The following is a 25584-nucleotide window of genomic DNA, read 5'->3' on the forward strand; positions in this document are numbered from 1 at the left end:
TGACGAGCATCATATTGAAACCTTGGAAACTGCTGCTTGAACTGCTGATGAGTATTCTTAACACACGAAGTTCCTTTTGTAAATAAGACTTTTTCTCAACAGTCTTCTGGCAAAAAAGTAGTTCAGTCTAAAGCGTTCTAAAACTCAAACTAACATAGCTTCTAAACATCAAGCTTCTGATAAGATTGATTCAAAATACTTGTCTCTTCCTTCGTTTACCTAGTGCAAGAGAAAAGGACACGTTATTTCTGATTGCTACACATTAAAAAATAGACATCATAATCAAGACATACCTATTCCAAATGCTCTTACTTCTAAGAGGTCAAGGTTACGGTCATGTATTTAATGCAGTATATACGTTCGGCCTGGGAAACCCAAGTCTGACTGTATTGTGGAGAAATATGAACCGAAGGGTTCTATATATAACTTTTGGATGATTCGGCCAATCCTATCCTAGTTAGAATTTTAAGGGACACAGGAGCTTTTCATAGTCTCTTTTATTGTATTTTGCTTTGTTAATGTGCTTCTCCATTGTGTACATTTGTCATCAGACTTAGTCTCTGGACGCGTGACAGGCGTAACAGTAGGTTCAACCCATTGATGACATTCATGTATTACTAGGCAATGACCTAGACGGAGACAAGGTCGTAGCTAATCCTCTTCTACCAGATAAGCCTTGCGTGGATAAGAAAGTCGATCCAAATGAAAAAGGATTCCCTGATTTATTTCCAGCTTGTGCAGTTACAATAGTTATGACACAGAAACTTCTTGAGAATGATGTTGATAAGGAAAGTATTCTTTGAGCTGACACATGTATTAGTCAGGCTTTTAATGAGGTCACTTTCACGTCTTGCTTGTATCAATCAGAAGGTATTAACGACTCATTCACTTTTTTTCTAATCAGGGTGATAAACGACAATCACTTGTAGTAGAACAGTGACATGATCCTGATATCTCCTGCTTGTTTCAAAAGGACATTAGTGAAACTGAAGCTGTTGAAGTTCATGTCACATATTTCATTAAAAATGTAACTCTTATGAGAAAATGATCTTAACTCACTTCTACTGTCCAACAATTAAGTATGTTAAAAGTAAATAATGTAAATCTTGTCGTACCTGCCAAAATTAGAAAATTCCCAAGGCTCATATACAACATATTCCTGCCTTTGACCAATCATTTAGTAGAATTATGGTACATTGTGTTGGTCCCTTATCTTAGACCAAGTCAGGTAACCAATACATGTTGACCATTATGTGTGCGTCAACATTGTTTTCAAAAACGATTTTTTTGAGGAATAATAAAACAGATATTTTTTTAAAACTCAATTTGGCCTTCACGAATTTGTCCAGTAGCGTCATGGGTAAAATTGTAGGTCTGGAACTTTCCAGCCAATTATGCTTGAATTTGGCATTCCGCAATGCAAGTCAAAATTGACAGTATGGATAGACAGAACGAAAATGGAGAGACTTTTTGAGTTTAGAAATAATGGAGTTCTGTCTCTCTTGCTCATACTTCAAATATTTCTTCATATTATATATTACGGCCTGTACAAATTTAAGAAGAAATTTAATGAGGTAATTATAATATTAGTGGTCCTGGGATCTAAATAAAGTATAGTAGTTTCAGTTCATTGAAAGAAATAGCCAGGTTAAAATGTGATTAATTCAGTTGTACCTGTAGCACTAAGTGAAGATTTAACTGAAGGAATAAAAATAGATTATAGTGACATTGGAGTGCCAAATTTTCATAATTCCAAACTATGAAAAATCTTGACCAAAACCTATCACATTTGCAATAGCGACAAAGAAATGAACTTAAACAGCTATTATTTGAATTTGAGCACTTATTTTCAGATGTAACTTACAAGAACGAACAACATGCTTCCTAACGTTGCTAATCTAAAATCAAATTATGTGAAACAACCCCCGTACAGAATTTATTATCACAAACAGGAACGATTCAAAAAGGAAATTCAGTATTTGCTGTAGAATGATTTCACAGAGCCCAGTAAAAGTGACTGGATTTCACTATGCATATTTGTTCCAAAACCAGATAAATACTGTTTGTATCTGTACTGAATTTAGGAATGTGAATAGTGTGATACAAGCATATTCTTGGCGATCTCCATTAACGAAATGAGCAAAGGCAATTTCGGCATTCGTGACTTCAGATGGACTTTACCAATATAAAGTAATGCCGCTTGGGATGAAAGGGTCGCAAAGTATATTTCAGCTTATCGTGAATATGATTTCTTCTGGTCTAGCCAATTGTGATGCTTGCATCTATAAGGTCATTATCTAAACATACACCTGGAAATAACATTTAGCCACAATTGCTATATCATAATTACAACGGGCAATAACTCTTGACCATTAGGTACACCTGCTCGCAGCATGTGTCGCTAGCTTTTAGCTGAGCGATATGCCAATGGGGATGTTCATAGGGAGGACTGGTTGTGGCAATTTTAGGTAATGTGATTCAAAAATCGTGATTGGGTAAGTATCTTCTCAGAAATTTAGTTTACTTCAAAAATTCCATTCTCCTTCAGATACGTTCCCCAGTCACATTACATTAGGATAATAGGTAACAGAGGCAGGGTATGTTGAGAATCCAACCTCTACCTCGGGTATCTTCTTTGAGAAGGTTGTTTTGATTCCCTAGGCGACCAACAACCCATTCTCCTAATTACGTAAGTAACATTGTCCCGTGTTACGTGACCTTTGACCATAACATACGGTTAACAATGTGAATACTGAAATAATCTTATCTACAAACGTTTACTGGCGAACGTAGCGATTTGATTGTTTCAATTGGGTCTTACTTATGTCAGTGCTGCCGCCATCGGACACATTAGATTCAGTGTTTACCTATGTGAACCTAAGTCTCAGAGGTAAAACGCGAGAAAGTTTGCTCCTCATGCCAGTCAACAGTTTATATTATATCCTGGATCAAAACGTTACGTTCAAATGCAAGGTTCGCAATTGAGTAATCTGATCATATGAGTGGTAATCTCGATTCTGATATTTTGAGGCCGAACGTATATTCATCTCAGCACGAAGAAGGGATTGAGGGATGATGTTCTATTTCGCATTCTTCAACGGAAGGAATAGGCGTTTCCGCATTCCACGATTTGTATTTTTGTGTTTCATGTATTGCTCGAGCACCTACATGATCATGAATGGCCGTTGTTTCTGAACTTTCTTTGGAAAAGAGCGACTGAATGATGATTCTTTGATGGCGAACATATGATAACCTATTCTTGACTAAATGATTTAAAGAAAGAGGAGATCGTTCATGTCTTGGATTAGGATATAACTTAAAAAAGGTTTATGGTGGATGTCATCCAGGTAAGCTGCAATCGTTGTGGGTGACGTCGATCTGAACAGGGTGAAGACGCAATCAATAATCTTGATAAAATTTCCACGGTGGATATTGAGGCAAATGGGAAGCAATTATAATTGATTATCTGTGTCGCGGTAAGCATATAAGATAAATGTGTGTGACAGTAGGTGGATATAAACGTGATCATATGCGTCGGTCAAATAAACACTGACGGCATCCTCGTCCATTTGGACGGAGAGCCAGATTGATCTCCTTGTCTCCATCTTGAATTTTGGAGGTGCAATGTGTTGCCTCATGAGACTGAAATCGATCATGACTCTCAACGTACCACTCCCCTTATGAACGAGATCCAGCTGTAAATAAAACCACGGAGATTGTAAACTTTGCACAATCTCAAACGCCTATATTTTTGATAAGCGACCATATCTTCTGTTGTACATATGCATTTGTTCTGATATGATGGTTCGTATGTGAAACGAGAAGATGAACGAAACCTGAAGTCCTTCCAAAATGACCTGGATCACCCAAACAGTCAGACGGAATAGGGACTCCATTGAGCTCGAAATTGCAGACATTTTCCGCCCACGTATTGGCAGTGTGCAGGCGGTAGGGAGGGTAGGTCAATGTTTATGGTTTTGAGACTTGATGATGGAAAAATAGATTTGCACGATTGTCCCCTAGGTTGGTTACGTTGTTGTTTCCGGTCTTTTGGGTGGGATCGATAATGAAGCACATATGACTGAAACAACCCCCTGTCCCGATACCGCTTAATATCTCTTTGCACTGGCACGGGGAGGTGCTCAGTCGTTTGAAACGCTGAGTGGATCGAGAGGCGAGTTGGACGGGAAGTTCTTGAGCTGCATGCCTCACAACCTGTTATATCCTTCATGCAACAAGCAATAGCGAGCTAAACACAGTGGTTCGTAAAGCTAAGGTGCGATGAAGTTTACGCAACGTGGACAGCATTCTAGCATCCCGTCGTATTAATCCGCGTTAGCCCAAGCGATCAAGCCATTGACCATAACTCATATGTTGAGCTGCTCGGTAGAGGACCCTAAAAGTATTCAACCTTATCTCCCAAATGAGGACATGTCTTGAGTTTCCCGCGACTTGGACGAAAATCTAAAATGGAGGACGTAACAAAGAAATTCCGTTATAGCTTGGACGTGACATCGAACACATTCTCATCCTCATTTTGTAGTACAATGCAGCCGACATAAGGATGGCTACTAAATTCGTATCGATGACCGGGAGGTCCGTTCTAAAGGCATTAAAGTGTGTAAGATATAAGCGGGAGAAGAATGTTGATGATAGGTAGCTCTCTGAAACGAAAGCCTTATAATTAGCCGGGTCACCAGTTATACCTAGGGCCGGTTATTGTTGCCTTTACTCCTTGGGGACGAGACGGGACCACACATTTATTCCTCCTCACCAAAATCTGCTGAATGCCTTGATTTTATAGTGTTATGTTGCGGTACGAGGCGAATGATATTCCAAAATGGCCATCACCCGATTAATGTATTTAATTGTGGCCTATTAGCTGAATTCAGTCTGCCCTGTAGTCGAATCTGAATATGATTGTTTTGTCGATGCTGAGTAACACTCACTGTGTCCTGTCACTTGCTGAGTCGGTTTGCACAATGGCATCGATGACTCGGCCAATTGTTTTTGAAAATGGCACATGTTTTCTCTTTATGGTAGGGAGGGGACATTCGGAAGTATGGCATTGTCATAACTGCTATCTTGTGTGCTTGGCATACCATATGGTCCGGTCATCACATATACCTCCGTTTCAATGGCCTGACTGGATGAACATATTTATCACTGAAATTTATTGCATGGTAATGGTGAGTTTCAGAAGGTGCGGCTAGACGAACGGATTAAAAATTGGGAATACTCCACCAATGAGTCAGAAAATGTGCGAGAACAATGGAGAGAAAAAGAGGTAAAATTTCCCCTGATGTCAGGAAATGTGTTGTACCAGACTAACCATCTGTTCGAAAGGCGTTTGAATTGTTTTCACATCCTACTCCATCCCAGCCTTCACCCAAAAGTCTCGCAATGGAAGTCGACCAGGTGTGACCGCTAGAGATAATCAATGCATTTTCTTCAGACCACTTGCTACATATGCTGCTACGATATACATTGTGTACATACAACACATGAGTTATGACTATCCACCCTTGCTTTAAACGTATGCACTGTATGCACTTAGATGACATCCAAACAAAAATGACACAGTTAGAGGAAATAAAGCTTAAATTAGTCATGCAGTACGTTCCGCACTCGCCAAATCACTCTTGTTACAAGGGAAAAGTGAAAGGGTGTCGTCTTAGAAGAAATCGTTTATGAACCAATGCATAATGCCTTGTTAACAGTTATATCAAAACAACACATCATAAGAAGAAGCCAAGACTATATTACCAACGCAGCATTTTAAACCATTCTAATAGCATCACTCCTGCGAACGGAGTAAGTAAATATAGTCAATTTCGGGCTAACATGTATTGACGTTGCACGAGGTTAACGATGTCCCTAAAGGGGACTAATATATTCAAATTTGAAAGAGATTGTAACAATAATGTATAATAACATATACAAACTGCAGCAGAATGAACAATTAGATATATAATTCCAAAAGTAACATAGGAGGGTTCAGATAAAACATGATAATGGCTTAGATTATCAGAGGTTCAGCTGTTACGTTGTTACCACTTGAAAAGCAAAGCTCTAAACTTGCTACACTAGCAGTGGAAGGTAATTTGTAGTGTTATTGCCCTTTATCTATATGAGTCAAGAAAAGAAGATTTTCGTCTTTTAGCAAAGGTGGATTCGAGAGGTAGCATGCTATTATTCACAAAGTAACTTGATTGTGTAACGTATTTGGAGAAGAAATACTTTAATTCATTCCCCGGATAGTTCACATTATTTGCATTTATTTACAACCAAAACAATTTTCAATCACTGGTCCTACATAATTTATTTTTCCAAAGGTCAAAATATGATTGTTTTTATGAATTACTATGATATAGAATATCTTGTTGCAGACTTTTAATCCTACCAGCACTGCAGTACCTTAAACAGTAGTTGCTGCTAAAGTCTCTCCTAAGACGTCATAGACACGGTGCAAAGAAATTGCAGACCTCTTATATTGATTTTATTGTAAATTAAGGTGACTTTTTCTGTGAGGTCTGTCACTGCCTCTCTCTTATAAAATAGGATAAGACAAAACAGATCAAATGTATCGAAAAATGAAGATGGGCTATAACAGCATCCATTCAAAATTATATATGTAGTGTTTATACAAAAACAGAATGAAGCGGAATACCGTCCTGACTGCAATATTGTACAATATAAAATTCCAGTCTTGATACAATATTTTCTTTGGTTCAAATAAGTTCCTGAAACACGTGGCGTTCTCTTCTTTGACAAGTAAAAACATGTTAACCATCCTCTAAAATGTGCACTACGATTAATGAAGTTCAAAGATTGATGGACAGCGGTCCAAATAAAAATATCCTTATGTTGGTTTAATTCTACGCCAACGTGTTAAACGTCTTACTTATTTTATTAATGACATTTCTTTATGCGGTAATTAGGTCGGTCCCGAATGGTCTAAATGTTTCTTTATAGCCGTCATTCATAGTGAATAAGCTCACACTGTGTAAAATGTCTGATTTAATTATTTTCTTCAATACATAAATATGCGTCATTTTGTCAGTGCGTTTATGTCACTGCTCTTACTATATTTTAGATGAACCAATAGAATTGAAGGATCGAGCCACAAAGAAATCAGAGGCTCAAAGACAAAACGAGTACATGAATATCTGCGAGAATTCTACGGAGTACTACACCAACTTTCCAGAAAAAGCTGCTAAGAAGACATCGATCCTATTGGAAGATTTATCTTCTTTTCTTCTCAGCCGCAAAATGTATCCACACTCATTCGAGGAGGAATATAATGTAGGTTTTCTAATCCCTGTGTTAATGTAAACTCTTATATGTTTTGGCTCAACTATGAATTTCATGACATTACTGCTTGGAAGAGATCGGTGTTGTTTTAAGTCATACCACAGCCACAAACATTCCACACACATTAAATTGAGCAGAAACCTTATTCTTATGAAATAATAACAAATGGTTGTATTCAAAATGTTCATCCGTTATATATCAACAAAATTAACTGACTACATTGTTATACACGTGACATATATTTTACCTTGAAAATGAGCATTGTGGTAACCATTATTTTAATCTGGATTTCGCAAAGATAGTATCAACACGTTTTCGCGCTTAACAATAAACTGAATAAAAAAGCCAACAAGTTAATCCATAAACAATATTAGATCAATGTGTCAAGATGATATCATCAATGGGAGATTTTTTCATAAAGGAAAATTTAATATATAATGTGTAAATGTCAATGAAGTCCATAGTTTAACATTGTGCTATGTTCTATGGTCATTTACATAACCTTGGGGAAATATTTTCATACGAATAAAATCTTTTCATACTCGACAACTCTTTCTCTCTTTCTATTTCCCCCTCTCACTCCCTCTGTATGACGATTTTACTTTAATGACTACTAAGGCATATCTTTGCCTAGCTATGTTATCTTCTTTATGTTTTCATTTAACATGTAATGTGAATATAATTCGGCGTACCGATTGTTCCCAAAATATTACCCAAACAAAACGAGAACGGGAGATTGAGATATTCATAACAACATACATTTGCTTTTTATTTTAAGCTTTTCCAGGGCATATTTTTAACTCTCAATATAAATAAATACTTGTTAAGAACAGTTCCAGTTATTTCGCGTTGACTATCATTTTTCAACTAGGTCTTCCTGGTGGCACACATGTTCCCTTATCAAAGACATCCGTCTATTAGATACGAGCAGCACAAGCAAATTAGCAAATCCTTCGTCCATATTATAAACCTCTTACAGTGGAAACACAAAAGTTAGATAATTTCGCCATTTTACAAAGAACCAATAATGATCTAAGATAATTCTCATTTAGAAACTGCCACAGGGACTTACTATGAGGCACGATGCGGCACTCCTCCCAGAGAACAGGACGAAAAATCGGTATCAAGATAATTACCCATGTATGTATCTATCTAATTTGTTATATCGTTGTTTACATTTTACATAAGTATTTTAAAGCAGTAAGAAATATAAGTGGATCAATTGATGAATTACTTCTTTTCTCATTCGTTCATTTGCTGAAAGAGTGATTGACAGATTCATGTTTTCTTGCCTTTAAGAAAGATTGTCTCAGGTTTATTGAATTCGAAATTATACAAAGTTTGAAGCACAAAAATTTTTAAACAACTGCAAAGCTAAACAATACTTTACGTCATGAATGCAAGCAAAAGATTATAAGAATATTTATGTACAATAACCGTACTTGGAAAACGTTCGATAGCTAGCACAGCAATGTCTATATACAAACTCTGTGCTCTGAAACCATGAATAATTTTAGACCAAACATGGAATTTACAGACAAAATAGGTTTAGAAATATGCATAATATCAGTGAACAAAATCAGAATTAAAGATATACTTAAAATAATAAACTGTATTATTATATGCTCACTTTTTCCCCTGTTAACTTTACTTTGACAGAATCGTTCAATATTTCCCGATACTGAACGGGCGCGACAATGTACATATAGCATTCACATGAAAAAAGGAACTACTTTCTTTTGTAAATAAACAGTGGACTCAGACGCCAGCACTTTTTATTTGTAAACAAATCATGTACTCTCGCCTAAGAGGCTCTTTACATTGTAGTTGTTTAAATTTGTTTCTGAATGAACTAAAACATGTTTCGTGGACTGCAGAAAAGCCTCAGATGTGTTGGCACATTCCGCGTTGATACAATGTTGCGAATTTAGGCTAGCTACCTTATATAAATGACGGATTAGGTCCTTACAAATAACAAGGCATATAATGTTTTCTTTAGCTGGTGATAAGAATGGCAAAATAAAATATACTTGCAGTTGTACATCCTGAATTTCCTCAAAATGTTTTTCTTAATTCTGCAAATCCGAGTTACATGAGCCATGTCATAGGTTTTCAATATGGATTACACATTTCGAAAGTGTGCTGTAATTTCGATGATAAGTGCAATTGCATTCTCCTTACTGCACTCAAAATGAAATACACATTAAATTCCATAACGCCTTTTTGAAAATTGCAATTGAAGGACTTCATATTTTCCCACGTTATGATTTCAAACATTCAATGACAGAAACAGAAACACATTTGCAGACGTAAACAAGCTTCTCCCGCGCCATTTCTATCCGATGTATTTCATGTATAATTTGCACAGATGAATCCAGTCCAAAATCACAAACGTTCGTCGAATCGAAACAAAATACCAAAATATATTCACTCCAGATCTAATGGAAAATTCGTTACAATGCCCATTCATTCACAATATGACTGAAAATTTCAATTTCAACTACACAAGCGATTTTCTTTCGAAAGTTATGTCGACCGCGTGACTAAGTTCAAATTTATCTGGGCGGAGCTGTGTGCGCATTAATAATGATGTCATTTTGCAATGTCAAATCTGCGCTCGTGTATTTAGTTGGGAATACGGCATTCATTCATTTACGATGTTTCTTGTAGTCTATTTTGTTTGTATAATTAAACCTTAGGTAGAATAAAAAATGAGCATATTCTAAAAAGGTTACTGTATTTGTATGGAAAAATAAGAACTCATTTTGTCAAAAGGATATACTGCACTCACAAGTTCGTGCAGTATTCATTCCGAAAACTCGTTCATATTTTCCCATACAAATGCAGTAACCTATAATTCTGTTCATCATAATATGTTCATCAGTATTCAGATAGATGTTCGATTTTTTCATTGATCATTTAAAACACATTGCACCAACAGTGTTGAGTCTCAGTTGATTATATACAGTCAGGTTTTGTATGTCAGGTCAATCTCACTTTAGATGTCATACTTTATATCTATGCAGAGTATGTTACGACATTACGTAATTAAAAAGACGATATTCACATATTTTGCTTATAACGACGACTATTATAGTATTAATGTCTGAGATCGTGAGTTAGCAATGTTGAATCAATCACATTCATCAATGATGTTGTAAATCCGTTTCATATCACGACAAGGCATGAATTAAAATAAACCGTATCCTTATCTGCTATTTAGATGTTCTATAGTAACATATTCGTTAGCCTAATCATAAATAAATCAACAGTTTGTATGGGAGATTGAAAGCTATGTCTCCCACAAATCTAACGTTTAATATTGCAGATGATGAGACAAGGGTTCGGCTGGAGATATGGGACCCAGCTACTGAAACTGATTATATTAATGCGTGTTACGTGAATGTAAGTAGTTTATTTTACCTGAAAGATGTGTAGCAATTTTGTACGAACACCATACACACTAGGTAACCCAATATCGTAACGAACTCTCAAATTATCAATCTTTCCTACTTGCAAAGTTAGATTACACATTTATGATTGCCTGTATGGCCTAATGTTTGTATTATTTTAGTTGACTGCATTTCCAATATGCTCTCATGTGTGCTTTCTTTCATGTTGCATTAATTCTTGTTTCCAGGGTTTCAAGACAACTAATGCATACATAGCCGCACAGGGTGAGTGCTTTTGATCTCAAGTTTGAATTTCTATATCCGGTTAATGCTATTATTTTTCAAACAAAAGCATTTGCATTTGCATCCAGACGTGTTTTTGTTACGATACTGCACATACAATAAATATAAATACATATTTGCAGGTCCCGCAATGAAGACTCTAAATGACTTCTGGAGAATGATATGGCAGACAAAATCCCTCAAAATTGTAATGCTAAGTAATTTGATAGAAAATGGAAAGGTAATTCAAACTATTATGAGCATCATTGCCATCTTTATGACTACTTTCGTTCTCCTTTCAGAAATACAAACCCTGATAACTGCACATTAAATATTTCAGTTAAATGCTCCTGTTAGATTTGCTTAACATAAGCATTGACTTTAATCTAATTGGCGAAGGGTACATACCAGCAAAGAACAGAATGCTAAGTTATATTCAAATCATTTATATATATATATAAATGTTATGGTGTTGAGAAACTGAACAGACTAGGAAGAGTTACTGACATAAGATTTTTGAAGATAAGCTCACATAAAGATACACGCTTATCGATATCACAATTATTATTACCACCATCAACACTAGTAGTAGTAGTAACAGTAGTAGTATCACTAGTGTTGTTGTTTCTGTTGTTTATTTCGTTGTTGTTGTTTTATTATTATCAGCTTGGAACTTGTTATTTAAGCAATTATAAATAGTTTACCTTTTGACTAACATGATTATCCATCAGATACTTTGAACATTTAATTACGGTGTCTTCTTATTTCGCAGACCTTTCACTATTTATGAAGTTGTATTTTGATTAGATGACAAGGAATTCATATTTTAAGTCTTATTTAATTTTGGTCGTTCCAATGATAAATACAGCTTTACTGACGTAATGATTTTTGCAGCATAAATGTGAGAAATATTGGCCAAACGAGGGGACAATCGAATTTGGTGAAATATCTGTCAGACTTGTTCAGTGTGAATCATTCTCTGATTTTTCCATAAGGACACTAGAGCTTAAAAAGGTAAGACAGATATTGTACATATTTTGATTATATAGCATTATTAATTATTATAGCAATTCTGATTGTATTATCTTCAAACTGAGAAGAAAAAACCTAACGTGCTATATAAACATCCCGAGAATCTAAAAATGCATCAAACGCGTATTATTTGAGTCCTCATACAGGCTTGTAAATATTAACAGATGTTCCTATACAACTCAAAGAATGATAAATCATTGTGGATAAAAAGGTGAAACTATGAATTTCGTTAAAATATACCCAATACAAGATTTTATTATCATTATCTAAAACACGATTTGAAAACGTTGTGTTTGTTAAATGTTCAATTACAATGTTTAATTACACTGGACAACAAATTTTTACAAAAGTCATGTTACTGAAATAAAATTAGTCAATTCTTATCAATTTTTATGTGCTGAACACGAATATGACAGTCAAATTGCAAAATTGGCTCTAGTTTTTTTGTAATCTGCAAGAAATTAATGTTTACATAACGAAATGCATTCCAACAGTAAAAGGTCAACTGTAATAGCCTACCTATAAAAAATCAAGTCATTGACTACATCTTAGATTTCTTCGCCTGTCTCTTGTACAGCTGTTCGGGAGCATCTCTGAGGAGTGTCCAGCAGTAGTCAGCCAGCATTGTAGTGGACCATTTTCCCTGGTATCTTTGTTCCATTGTTGCGATATCTTGATGAAAACGTTCGCCGTGTTCATCACTAACAATACCACAGTTGCTAGGAAAGAAATCCAAATGGGAATGAAGGAAGTGAATCTTTAGAGACATATTGCAGCCAAGTTTCTTATACTTCATCAACATGTCTTCTACTAGTTCCTTATAGTTTTCTGCCCTAACATTTCCGAGGAAGTTTGTAGAAACTAGGCGAAAAGCATTCCATGCTTGTTTCGCGTCACCTTCCAGCAAGTTGTTGAACCGGTCATCTTTGAAAAGCTCTCGAATCTGAGGACCCACAAAAACTCCCTCTTTAATCTTTGCTTCGCTGAGTCGAGGGAATTTTTCATGCAGGTATCGGAATGCTGGCAAAGTCCGGTCAATGGCTTTCACGAAGTTCTTCATCAAACCTAGTTTGATGTGAAGGGGTGGTAGCAAGATTTTCTGAGCCTCAACCAGAGCTGGGTGTTGGATATTCTTCTCTCCAATGGCTACATTCTGCCTGTGAGTCCATTCCTTCCTCATGTAGTGCATTTCCCTTGCTCGGCTATCCCACTCGCATAAGAAACACATGTATTTTGTATATCCTTGCTGCAGTCCCATTAAAAGGGCAACTACCTTCAAATCACCACAGCGGTGCCAGCTGTACTTGTTATACTCAATGGAATTCAGTAGCTGCCTTAAGTTATCGTATGTCTCTTTCATGTGGACAGCATACGCTACTGGAATAGATGGAAGAATGTTTCCATTGTGCAAAAGCACAGCCTTGAGACTCAGTTTCGAAGAGTCCACAAATAGTCTCCATTCTTGTGGGTCATGAGTGATTTTTAAAGCATTCATGAGGCCCTCAATATCGGAACAGAATATCAGATTACTTTCCTTTCTGAAGAAAGGCTCCAATTGCTGGTGGCGCTTTCGATATGCAGTAATTGTGACATCTTCTTCTAGAAGATTCCATTGTTGGAGTCTTGATCCTAGCAATTCTGCCTTGTTCTTTGATAAGTCCAAATCACGAATCAGGTCATTTAGTTCTTCCTGTGTTATTCTGTGTGGGGTTGATGATGCACCACAGTGAAAATCTGGATCACTGCATGCTGATGGACCAGGAGAAGAACAGGTCGACTCACCTTTGTCTTCGTCAGATGAATCAAGAGAATATTCTGCTGGAGGTTCTGGAATAGGAAGTCCCTCACCATGTGGAACTGGTCTCAATGCAGACGGAATGTTTGGGTAGACTATTCTCGACTTCTTTCGCTTCGTTATTCCGCCGGAAAGAGGAGGAACCAAGCAGAAGTAACAGTCATTTAGGTGGTTGCTTGGCTCTCTCCACACCATTGGGACTGCAAACGGCATTGATGACCTTTTGCAATTCAACCACTGTGAAAGCTGTGTTGTACATGTAGCACAGCATATATGCGGAGCCCAAGGCTTGTCTTGGTCACCAACCTTGCATCCGAAGTAAAGATGATATGCCTTCTTCACTTGAGAATTGATACTTTTCTTCTGGTTGGCAAATGTCACTTCCCCACAAATATAGCAAAAATTGTCCGCGGTATTAACACACTTTCGAGGCATTACTGTTCTTTATTGTACGTAAATGGATAAAATAATAAGTTTTATGTAACAGTAGCTTGAACTGTCTCGCACAACGTCTAAAATATTTTAAATGCTGAACCTATCTGATTGGGCTTTATATAGTACACTGCTTACGTCAGCTTCAGCAGCCGCCTGGCATTAGTATAATAGGCCTACACATGTATAGTACACTGCTGACGTCAACTTACTTCAGCAGCCGCATGGCATTAGTATTGCATTGCATCAGAAAATGATGCAATCAACTGTGGATGATGTGAGCATGATGGTATTATGCAATGTTACATCATTATTCCGGATGTTGCTGCAGTCCTACTGGAGAAATTTACACAGTGAAACATAGAAAATGAGGTATATGAATATCTTCAAAACGAGAGCCAATACAAATTTTTCACGGTTATATTCGTGTTCGGCACACCAAAATACTACATATTAGGGCCTTTTCAAGTCAGTAATGATTTCACTGTTGACCAGTGTTATTATATCCTTATCGCACAAAAATGTTGGACTACTGTTCATGTTTCACGGACCAGTTTCTGAATATAAATAGAATAATTTAATTATGAAATATTCATATTTCAGATAAGGTATTCGAATTATATTTACACTATTAAGTGATATATATACATACGGCGTTATGCTTCGAATCTGGGGAAATACTACTGTAAGACAGTTCTTCATATTGCTCATATGGATTTGACGTAACTATATACCATGCTACACTGTAAAAACCAACTAGGATTGAACATAGAATATAGTTTTGCATATTAATCAATCGCCAACTGTTTTAATGCTATAATGACATACACAATTTTTAAAAAGTTAAGTAACTCAGAATACGTTCTTCTTAATGTATTTTCATTTTCATTTGCTCAATTGTTTGAAATTTGTTTCACAGATTACACAATTATTTAAGTAAACAGACCTGATCTGAAATTTAATTACAATTAGCGAGAAGACAACGAATACAATCTTATACTAAGTATCACCATAGGTGTTCAAATGGATTGTTTACTTGCCAAAAGGTGACTTTATGCTGTTAACCATCATCTGAGTTTCTTCCTATGACATACATACACTTGGATAACTAGTGATATTTACACCAACCTCTGGATATAATATATGGACTAATCCCCGTAATTATACCGGAATGAAAAGATTAGCACACGTCAGTATTGCATTATAAAACAAGTTCAAGGATTTGTGAAAAAATGTAGTATCCGAAATAACAACATCCAACACTTGGTACAAACTAATGGAACTGCAACAAGCGAATAAGCACCAAATGCTAAATTGCACATTTCTATACCAATATGTTTTTGTGAAGAGCCGATGAAAACCTTAACAACAATATACCTGATATGCCTCTAAGATGTGGCAGATTTACCGACAGCAAAATTGAAATGTGTGGAAACGAGCTAAAAATTCAAAATATTTCTTGAATTCTTCACCAACTTCCATCAAACAATTAATTATATAAAAGTCAGCTAAGATAACCAACATTTTTTGAATGCTGAATCTACCACCATTACGGAGAACGTGTAAACACCAAAATATCTTTCCCTAACTTGCTGGCACCGCACCTCACGTAACGAAAAATCCTGTTTTACGGAACGTGTCTCTGGAACAAACGAATATACTCTAATCCGAATACATTTGAAATGAGACGCGGAAACCTCAAAGGACACATCGCGTCCCATTCGCCATTGCTTTTCACAACGACGCATTAAATTACAATATAGAATTCCGAAGTTGTAGCACCAGTTTAAATCCGCCGAAAGTCAGAAATGCATAGTTCAAGCAGTTTATATGGTTATTGAATGTAATTCGGAAAACCGGAGGACCATCTAGTACGTGCCAAGGTAACTTTAAACACGGCCGTTTATACGGGAACAAAATGCTGCCAAAAAACAATGGAATAATTTGCAAACGTTCGTTAGCTACAAAAGCTTTAGCATATAGAAACAGAAATGCAATCTCTATCATTTGATTTGCAGAAAATAATTGTATAACTACAAAAGCCATATTCGCAGAAAAGTAAACGCTACCTAACAAAAAAGTTAAATTAGACTGTGAACTCGACAATCTGCAAATTTATTGCAACCTGAGGTGAACCGATACAGAATTGATACACAAAACTTCTACTGGGTACTACAAATGAAAGCTACTAGGGAGTTATGCTTATATATGAAAAAGTAAAACTGTCCTCATATAATGTTATCAAAAGCATCCTTGCATCAGATGTACTCAGATTTGATATGATATTTACCCATTCCAATATACTGTAACACTTTTGATTGTAGTTGCAGCATAACATACATATGTTACCCGTTATACACCATTTAGTCATTTTCATTCTATTTCTTCTGTTGTTTAAGCTTTGTTTATTTCTATGTGATTTAAACATGTAGAACTTGAATGTATTTCACTGTTACACTATTCTTTTTTTTTACTTTAAATTGTTACTTGCACTGACAAGGAACTTATTTACGTCGAAACGTTGGGAAACTATTTTGTATTTGAGTCGCTATAATCTTATGTGTCATTATCTATATATATATATATATATATATATATATATATATATATATATATATATGCTTACGCTGTCATAATTTTCAATAAGCTTAAATTGATTTACTTCATTGACCTACAAACGTGTGTCGATCGATATCACCTAGAACAACTCATTGTATCAATTGCATAGCCCAGCACTTACCTGACCGATGTGGAATATTACTGAAAGATTATCTGGAGTAAATGCCTATTCTAGACTGTAGTACAAATACGGTAACAGAACAAGAATATAGAATAGGTGCCAATATTTAAGCGTGCGTGCTTCTTAGCAAAATATATTCATACAATATAAGGTAACAACCTGTTCTAAATGCATAACATTGACCAAATGAAACGACCATTAGCTCCAATGTATAGTGTTTCAATTATATACTTCTAATTAATCATCAATTATTATATTTTGACAGAATACCATGACATTGAACTCATTTTACGGAAAAGGCAAGACAGAACAACGTTGCTTGAAGCAGTTCCATTTCACAGCCTGGCCAGATAATAGTGTACCCAGATATGCGACTTCTTTAGTCCATTTTCGACGCAAGGTTCGCAACACTAAAGTACCTGGAATCACCAGCGGACCGATGGTTGTTCATTGCAGGTTTTAAAGAAATTTTAATTCAAATCGTTTTATTTAAAAATTTGATATTATTTACTTCTTAGCCAGCAACGGAACGGAAGAAGATTTATCATGTGTTTATATATTCGAAAACTGGTCCGTTTGTTTCATATATTTCGTTTTCATTTTCATTAGAAAATTCTTCGTGTGTCCTTCTATGTTATTCTTTCTTTGCCTTCTGTGTCATTAATACATTATTTGTATAGAAAGTAGAGTTTGAGCTGTAATGGACAATGAAGGACATGTGGCATATATACATGAAGCTTGCATGGTCATTTGGTTAATCAATGTATTTTTTCTGTGCTTTACTAGTTTTTGTTCGTCACAAATTGAACAAATGTTATCATTTATTCTGTGAATGACATTAACATGTTATACAAATGTAACAATTAGGTACTAAAATATTATCATTTGTTATTCCAACATCGTTGTAAATGTTTTGATGTCGAATTATTGCTGATGGATAGCTTATTTCCTTATTATTATTTATGTGATACCTGATGAAATAGTACTTGCCAACAAGAACTAATTAATAAAACAAATACTATTTTGATCTTTAAAGTTAGACGCAAGTTGTGATTGCTTTTAAACGTAGCAATGGTGAACCAAAAACTCAGTCACTGCGGTAACAGAGCCTGGAAAGTGTCTTTTCACTTTAATATGCGCTTTAGTAGTGACTATTAAATGATACACGATGCCCAGTAGACTGGCGGAAAATAATTGCATAATAGATATGAACAGGTTTTGGACAATACACAGCAGGGCGAAAATTCGTGTAACCTAAGAAATCATTCATAAGGAAACTTGATCAGGAACTACTTGGAAAAGTACATTTTTCAAGTTATAATCCTACATACGTTTACTTGATTGGCTTTAGTGTTTTTAGTTTTGGTTGTATTCTAGTTTTAGGTTGTCATCGCGGTTCGAAGAGTTTTAATGGTGTATAGAACAAAGATATTCAGAAGAAACGTTGGCTAAGAAACTAATCCCGTTTCGCGTTAAATACGAAAGGCTTTTCCAGGCTAAAAAATGTACATTGCAGCTGCACAGAATATATCGGTATATTTTAATTAACGTCTTTCACGGTTCGAAGGAATTGAAAGATTCAGTGTACACGTATAGCCAACTTATAGCATAAGACTCATCGATATAATGAATTCTGTTTGTTGAAACAGCCGGTGTTGCAAGTGAATACACGTATCATTTGTCTAAATATATTGATAAATAAGTTTAATTTATACTTTGATAAAGTCCTATTGATTGCAAAATTACAGTCGTGGAACCCTCGCCTAGAATACAGTAGCTGATTGTGATACTTTGAGTAATTTTGTATATATGCATGTGCCTTCTTCCCCATATAGTGCTGGTATAGGCAGAACAGGAACCTTCTTGGCTCTCGATTACCTTGTTGATCAGGCGGAGGAACTAGGCTCCATAAATGTGTTCAGCTGTGTGGAAGCATTAAGAAAGCAGCGAGCCAGCCTTGTGCAGAATGCTGTAAGCAACTATCAGTATACTATACACACGCTATAATCTTTAAGAATTGTAATATATTCGTATTCATGTCAGTCGATTTTGTTTCTCATGCATGTTATTCACTTAGTCGGAATGGTCATCTTCATTATTAGCATTATTACCTTAACCAGTTAATACATATTACATAAAAGGAACTCAAGTTATTGTATTATTATTTGTATGTATTACAGCAATATAATATGTTGGTACTTTTATAAAACAAACAATTATTCCAAATTTTAAGTAGCTATATACAAATAGGTATATCAGAAATTGCAGATGCAGCAGTAGTGTTGATAGTAATAGTTTTGAGGCAAAACTATTAAAGCGATAACGTTGCTAGAGCTTAAACGTGCACTTAAATCAAAAGTGCAATGATTTCAATAATTAAAATAGTAGATTACAATTTTTTAACAATGCTAACTTTATAATTATTATGAAAAAACTAATATGTATGTATGTATGTATGTATGTATGTACGTACGTACGTACGTACGTACGTACGTACGTATCTATCTATCTGTCTATCTATCTATCTATTTTTTCTTTAAGGAGCAGTACAAGTTTCTTCATGAAGCTCTGGTAGAGGCTCTAAGATGCAACACATCGGTCATGTCAGTCACCGAGTTCCATGAAGCATACAATAACTTACTGGAACTCGACGCTAAGACAGGAAAGCGGAAGATTGACCTTGAGTTTGAGGTAAAGAGTGTTTTCATTGGATCAAAATAACAACTTTATCGATGTTAATAATGGTATAAAACGACATTCTTCATCAATTGCAAAATGCTAAAGCCAGTTAAATACGTATTTTGTAATATGCACAGTCATCGTGTCTCACCGCAGTGACCGACTTTTACATTTACATCCAGCAATTTTCAAAATTTATGTTCACATTTCGTAATGCGATCATTTAATTTATGATGGCATTAATACTGAGTCACTATGTATATTATGCATTCAGAAACTATCCCTGTACGCTGCTGATGCGAAAGATGATGTATACGAAACTGGAAAGAAAACCGAAAATAGTCTCAAGAACCGATATTCAAACATTTTACCAGGTATTAATGCAATCCAATACACCTTCTCGGGATTATACATCAAATACTATTTTTGATTTTAACATTTTTATGTGTTCATAGTATACTTTTTTAAGAAATTAAGAAATTTTGGAATGGTTATAATGTTACATCGTATATTTTGGTTAAGGTGATGACATTATTAAACTTCAAAATGTGATATACTTCTAGTTTCATTGAAATTATTTCAGCAAATATTAATGAAAGATGTGTTTTGAAGGTCAGAAATGGCAGATTCAATTTAAAATGTATTACCGCATTGTATAATGTTCTGTCAACCTTCATTCTTTTCCTCTAATTAGCATTATAAATCTGAAATTAAATAACATGTGTTAAAATGTCAGTTTCAAAGAAATATGTTACCATATGCATGTGGTTTCAAGTAAAAAGGAAAACATTTTCCGAGTTTGATTTTCCAGACATCAACCATAGTCCCTTCTTAAACGTCTACGTCAAAGGGGGTGACACCTACATCAATGCGGTATTTTTACCGGTAAGTGTGTGTGTGCAGTTACTTTATCACCAAAGGCTAAATCAGTAAATAAAAGACTATATTTTGCATGCTAATTAATGTATATAGTAGGTTTTAAATGAATCTCGTTCATTTTTCACCTCCACATAGACAAGGAAAGCGAGTAACGAAAACAAAGTCCTGCTACACTGGTGTTAGAACAGGTGGCTGACTCATCATGAACACAAAATGTACATAAATCATTATGAAACAGAAACGTAGATCCGATTGATCAATGCAAAATAATGCTACGATAAGGTTATGGAAATCGAATAAAAATGAAATAACATACAAACACCTACACTTTTCTTTACTATCGCATGAGATCAACAATGATAGAAATGGACCTGAAGTTCGTTGCTTAATGCAAATTGTGCTACTAGCTAGTTCACGAAATTAGCCATTCATAATTTAGATTTAAAAACTGAAATTCTCGCTTCTTTTGGTGTATGCAATATAGAACATGTTGCTTGGATAAAAAGTTTTTAGTTTATTACAACATCGTTATCAAGCGTTGTTAACAGACCATACCAATGATAAAAGACTAGCAGTATTGTTACCACTTCAAACGAAATAGCCCAACAACTAATATTACTACTACATCAAATAAAAGAAAGGAGCAACCTTGAAATAAAGAAGTCGTTGTTACCATACATGTCTACCAACTACAATGTCTCTAGACTACGCGCACCCCACCCCCTCATCGACACCCTCTCATCGGCCATCGCATCCCTGCGTCGTGTCAGAAAAAGTCCGTATTAAATAATTGTCACACTATTGAAAGTTTTTAAGTGAAAATAGAACACCGGCATAAATAATGCTAATAGAAACAAATGAAAATTGGCGTTGATTTAGTTTTTACCTTTGGCTCCGTTTGCCACTTAAGTATGTAGACGTTTGGCAGTACTTAGTTTATTTATACGAATTAAAGAGTATGTTTTTTGGAACTTACATATATAGTTGCAATAAGTACATACAAATTGGCAATAATCTGATTAATATATATATATATATATATATATATATATATATATATATATATATATATATATATATATATATATATATATATATATATATATATATACTGGAAGAGGAAGATTTGTCAGGATGCCTACATTTCAGTATCTTCAAATTTTATATGCGGGTGAAGAATGCTTGAATGCACACCAGCATACTCGTTTGCTTACTGCTCTATTTGTTTGAAAACATGTAAGCCCAATCATATAACAGAAGTCTCTATATGTGTAAAAGGTTATGTTTCGTTGCTTTAGATCTATTAAGAATTATATATCCATTTAATAATTAATGGAACTTTAGTATAGTTGCAAGTTAAATCTCATTGGAATACATTCATATTTCCATCTCTTCGAAAAATTACTCCACCAACATTACAATCACCTCTACAACCAGTTTGTGTAGTATTCGAATATTAACAAATGAAGTCGACATTATTATATAGTACAAAGATTGTGCTTACTGTTTTCATACTTGTGCCAGATTTAACTTACATATAGTTAGCTTATATACAATCATCTTACCAAAAGCGCAATTTTTCTTGTAATACCATTCATCACGCCACTGACGTCACCAATGCTTAATTAAATAACTTTTTCAAGTATCTGCGGAAAATGTACTAAGCGTGGAGCGGGATGGATAGAGAAGGGAAGATATATTTCTTTCTGTATCTGACTTAATTGTACATTTGTCATAAGTAAATTCAGGTCGATTTACACTATAATGATGCATGGTTTTCACAACGAGGATGTATATGTAGGTATATAATTCACACCACGGACACCAGGTCAGAGTAATGACAAATTGTTTTACACGATAAGTTGAGTTCCTGTCTATCTATACAGCCCAAATTCTTATGAAATGCTTCCACCTCTGACAAGATTGACAGTAGGCAAGTGGACTGTATACAACAAGCCAATTGCTTTTCTGCAATAGTTATTTTCTTTGCATCATGTTCAAAAATATAAATATTTTTACGAGGACGTCACTTAAGCTAGAACTAAACCTTTCAATGCTTGGGATTAAAAATTTAGTAACATATAATGGAAAAGGCTTGTTAGAAAGCTCCAATAACAAATTACAGACATTTACCAAAATGTCTGCATGGCTTACGTTAATATTAAAGGAGTAAACGATGGTTGTATAAGTCCAATATATCAAAGAGATATTACGTTTTAATGTGGGTTATATGCCATCTGTTTATGACGAACCCGTGTAATCCTGCGTCCTTGAAAGTAGGTAGCAACCGCTTGATATTATATTGAATAGGTTAACGTCTCAGACAATATTATCAGGAGTCAGTCGTACTCTGAAAGTAACTACAAAAAGTAACACTTAAAACAGGAGAGGTTATAGCTTATATCTCAAGAGACATGTGGTAATGCATACAACTTAATTACTTTCGAAAGCATAACTTCTTGAAGAGAAAATACAAACAATTGATCGTATTTGCTCTTTTGTCTACACATATGGCTACATTCAAACGCAATCTTAATTATCGTAAACCTTTCAAATGCAAGATTTTGTCTGTCTTTATGCAGGCATATAAAGATAATGATATTTTCATTATCACCCAAACACCCCTGGAGAACACTAAACTGGACTTCTGGAGAATGGTGTATCAGTTCCATGTGTGCTCAATCGTCATGCTGAATACGTTGTCTCAAATGAAGGTAATACTAAATAACGATCCTGCATGAACTAGTAAATTTGTCCAAGTATTTGCAGAAAAACAGCAGAGAATCCCTGTGCAATACTAGACTCATTGTATACATTCTCTAACCTGCGAATTCACACTCAGTAAATAACCGAACAGTTGGTTATACAGCACACGCATACTTGCAAAAATGTCATGTTCCTTATTTGCATGGAAAAGCAGAAAGCATGGGTAATACGATTGGCCCAGACATTAAGTAGAGATATCATAAAATGAATTTAAGATTATAAACAGTATGTTGCACAGTTCGAAACGACCATGTACTTCACAAAGTAAATTAGATGTCGTTGTTGTTGTTGTTGTGGGGTTTGACGCCATTTTTCAGCACACGATAGGCTATATATGGCGGCCAGTATTAATGGTGGAGGAAGAACCCGGGAAAACCCCAGAAAGAACCACCGACCCACTAGAAGCTACTGGCATGCTTTCTTACATACCTACATTGGCTGAATCTGAGACTCGAACCGGCGCAGACAGAGGTGAGATGGCAGTGATCCGTAACGGAGAACGCTTTAGACCACTCGGCCACTCGGGGCCCCTAAATTAGATGTCAATCAGATCAGTATATATATATATATATATATATATATATATATATATATATATATATATATATATATATATATATATATATATATACACACACACAAAATCACATTAAAATATTAATGGAAACCACTTTACTCCTGACAAACAATAGGATATTATTTTTGAAAACGTGTTATCATAGCTACTTCTTCATTGATTGGTGCAATAAGGAAAATGATCCCGTCTTATGTTCAGCCCTTCATATGTGTAGTAGGGACCCATGTTCTCCAGACAAAAAAGAAACATTACATTTTGTATTATTAAACACGTTTTATTTTTAAATTTAATTTTTTTTCTATATATTCGTGTAGGAAAGATACCAATCTTATATGCCCCGCATAACTAAATATACGCTGAATAGACCATATCCGTGATTTAATACTTACTTATATTTACTTGACATCGATGCAATTACCTAATTAGAAACTGTCCATTGTACTATTAAATGATGTAATTGACTCAAATGTTATCCTACTTTAACGACTAAGTTTGACAGTAAATAAAATCATACCTTATATATGCTAGCTTTAGGACTGAATATTGATTATAATTGACATCTCAACATTTGCTCCAATGACTTTTGAAAATTATGTTGTTATAATAGAATTAGAAAAGCCTTACGCCACAAGAAGGATACGACTCGAGTAATCCAAATGTGCCGACGAGGTATACTAAACAGAGGTATAGCACGGTTAGTCTGTATGATAAACATATAGATTACTTCGCATTAGCGGGTGACTTCAGTTTATTTACCTGGACAATAACAACAATTGTACTTATATCATTGATATTGCAAAGAAAAACCACACAGTTTTCTTTCGGTTTGTATCACCTACTGCTAGTTTGCACGGGTGTGAAGGTATAGTAAAAAGCTGTGAAACAGCTGTGAAATATTTGATGAAGAAAATTCTTCCAACGGTAATAGCTGTAAACGCAGTATGTAAACAAGTGCTCTCCAACCGTGTTGACACCATGGGCCACTGAAAAATGTTTTTTCTTGAAACCGAGGGCCGCATCAGAAAACTGAAAAGCAATGACTATATAGCAGCTCGAGCTATGACAGGCCATTTCAAATCAGCTTGCGGGCCGCGGGTTTGACATCACTGTCGTAAACTAATGTAGTTTCGATAGTACTGTAAGAGGTGCTTCGTCTGATCGAAAGGCTGGTACAATTTGAAAGCGTCTAAATGTTTCTTGTGGTCGAAGAATAAACGCACAAGCATGCGTTTGATATATGTATTACGACACTATCATTTGTCTTAATGCCGGACCCTTGCAGTTCAGGACAATTTAATACGAACGGGGACTTGAACAGTGCAGATTCCCTGGTATGCATCCGAGAACCCCATTAAACAGCACTACAAATGAAAATCATTGCACGCTAGATCAATGTTACATCCGCAACAATCGTAGCTGCACTGAACTTTAATGTGTTTATAATGTTTCTGTAACAAGGTCATCAGAGCATACTGACCTCCAATCAGCCATTTGCAATAGCCTTCCTTTGTTATTTTAAATATATTTACAGATCCAGATGATTAAAATCCCTATCTATTGCGTCATTGTGGGAGGGTAGCAAAACCACAGGTTCGTAATTTATGTCAAACACCACAGTCACTCGCTTTTCTTATTGGCCTCTAAGCTAAAGATAATTTGTGGCATAAAACAGTGTTTGTCCCCAAAAAAGAATAGT

At 35.3% G+C, this 25584-nt stretch overlaps 1 protein-coding gene across 1 annotated transcript in view; it reads left to right on the plus strand.

The window, feature by feature from the left end:
• The window catches only part of LOC149807869 (receptor-type tyrosine-protein phosphatase epsilon-like), a 74427-nt gene that overhangs the window by 23933 nt on the left and 24910 nt on the right, over positions 1-25584 (plus strand). The window contains exons 7-18 of the mRNA XM_089971431.1: positions 7097-7305; positions 8367-8454; positions 10643-10719; positions 10955-10991; positions 11132-11229; positions 11883-12002; positions 17253-17443; positions 18823-18958; positions 19529-19678; positions 19941-20040; positions 20478-20551; positions 23128-23259. Of these exons, the coding sequence (XP_089827557.1) occupies positions 7097-7305; positions 8367-8454; positions 10643-10719; positions 10955-10991; positions 11132-11229; positions 11883-12002; positions 17253-17443; positions 18823-18958; positions 19529-19678; positions 19941-20040; positions 20478-20551; positions 23128-23259 (1412 nt within the window). The remainder of the gene's footprint in view (positions 1-7096; positions 7306-8366; positions 8455-10642; positions 10720-10954; positions 10992-11131; positions 11230-11882; positions 12003-17252; positions 17444-18822; positions 18959-19528; positions 19679-19940; positions 20041-20477; positions 20552-23127; positions 23260-25584) is intronic.

This window comes from Sinohyriopsis cumingii, chromosome 1 (assembly GCF_028554795.1).
Source record: "Sinohyriopsis cumingii isolate HCF-2022 chromosome 1, ASM2855479v2, whole genome shotgun sequence".
Lineage (NCBI taxonomy): Eukaryota > Metazoa > Mollusca > Bivalvia > Unionida > Unionidae > Sinohyriopsis > Sinohyriopsis cumingii.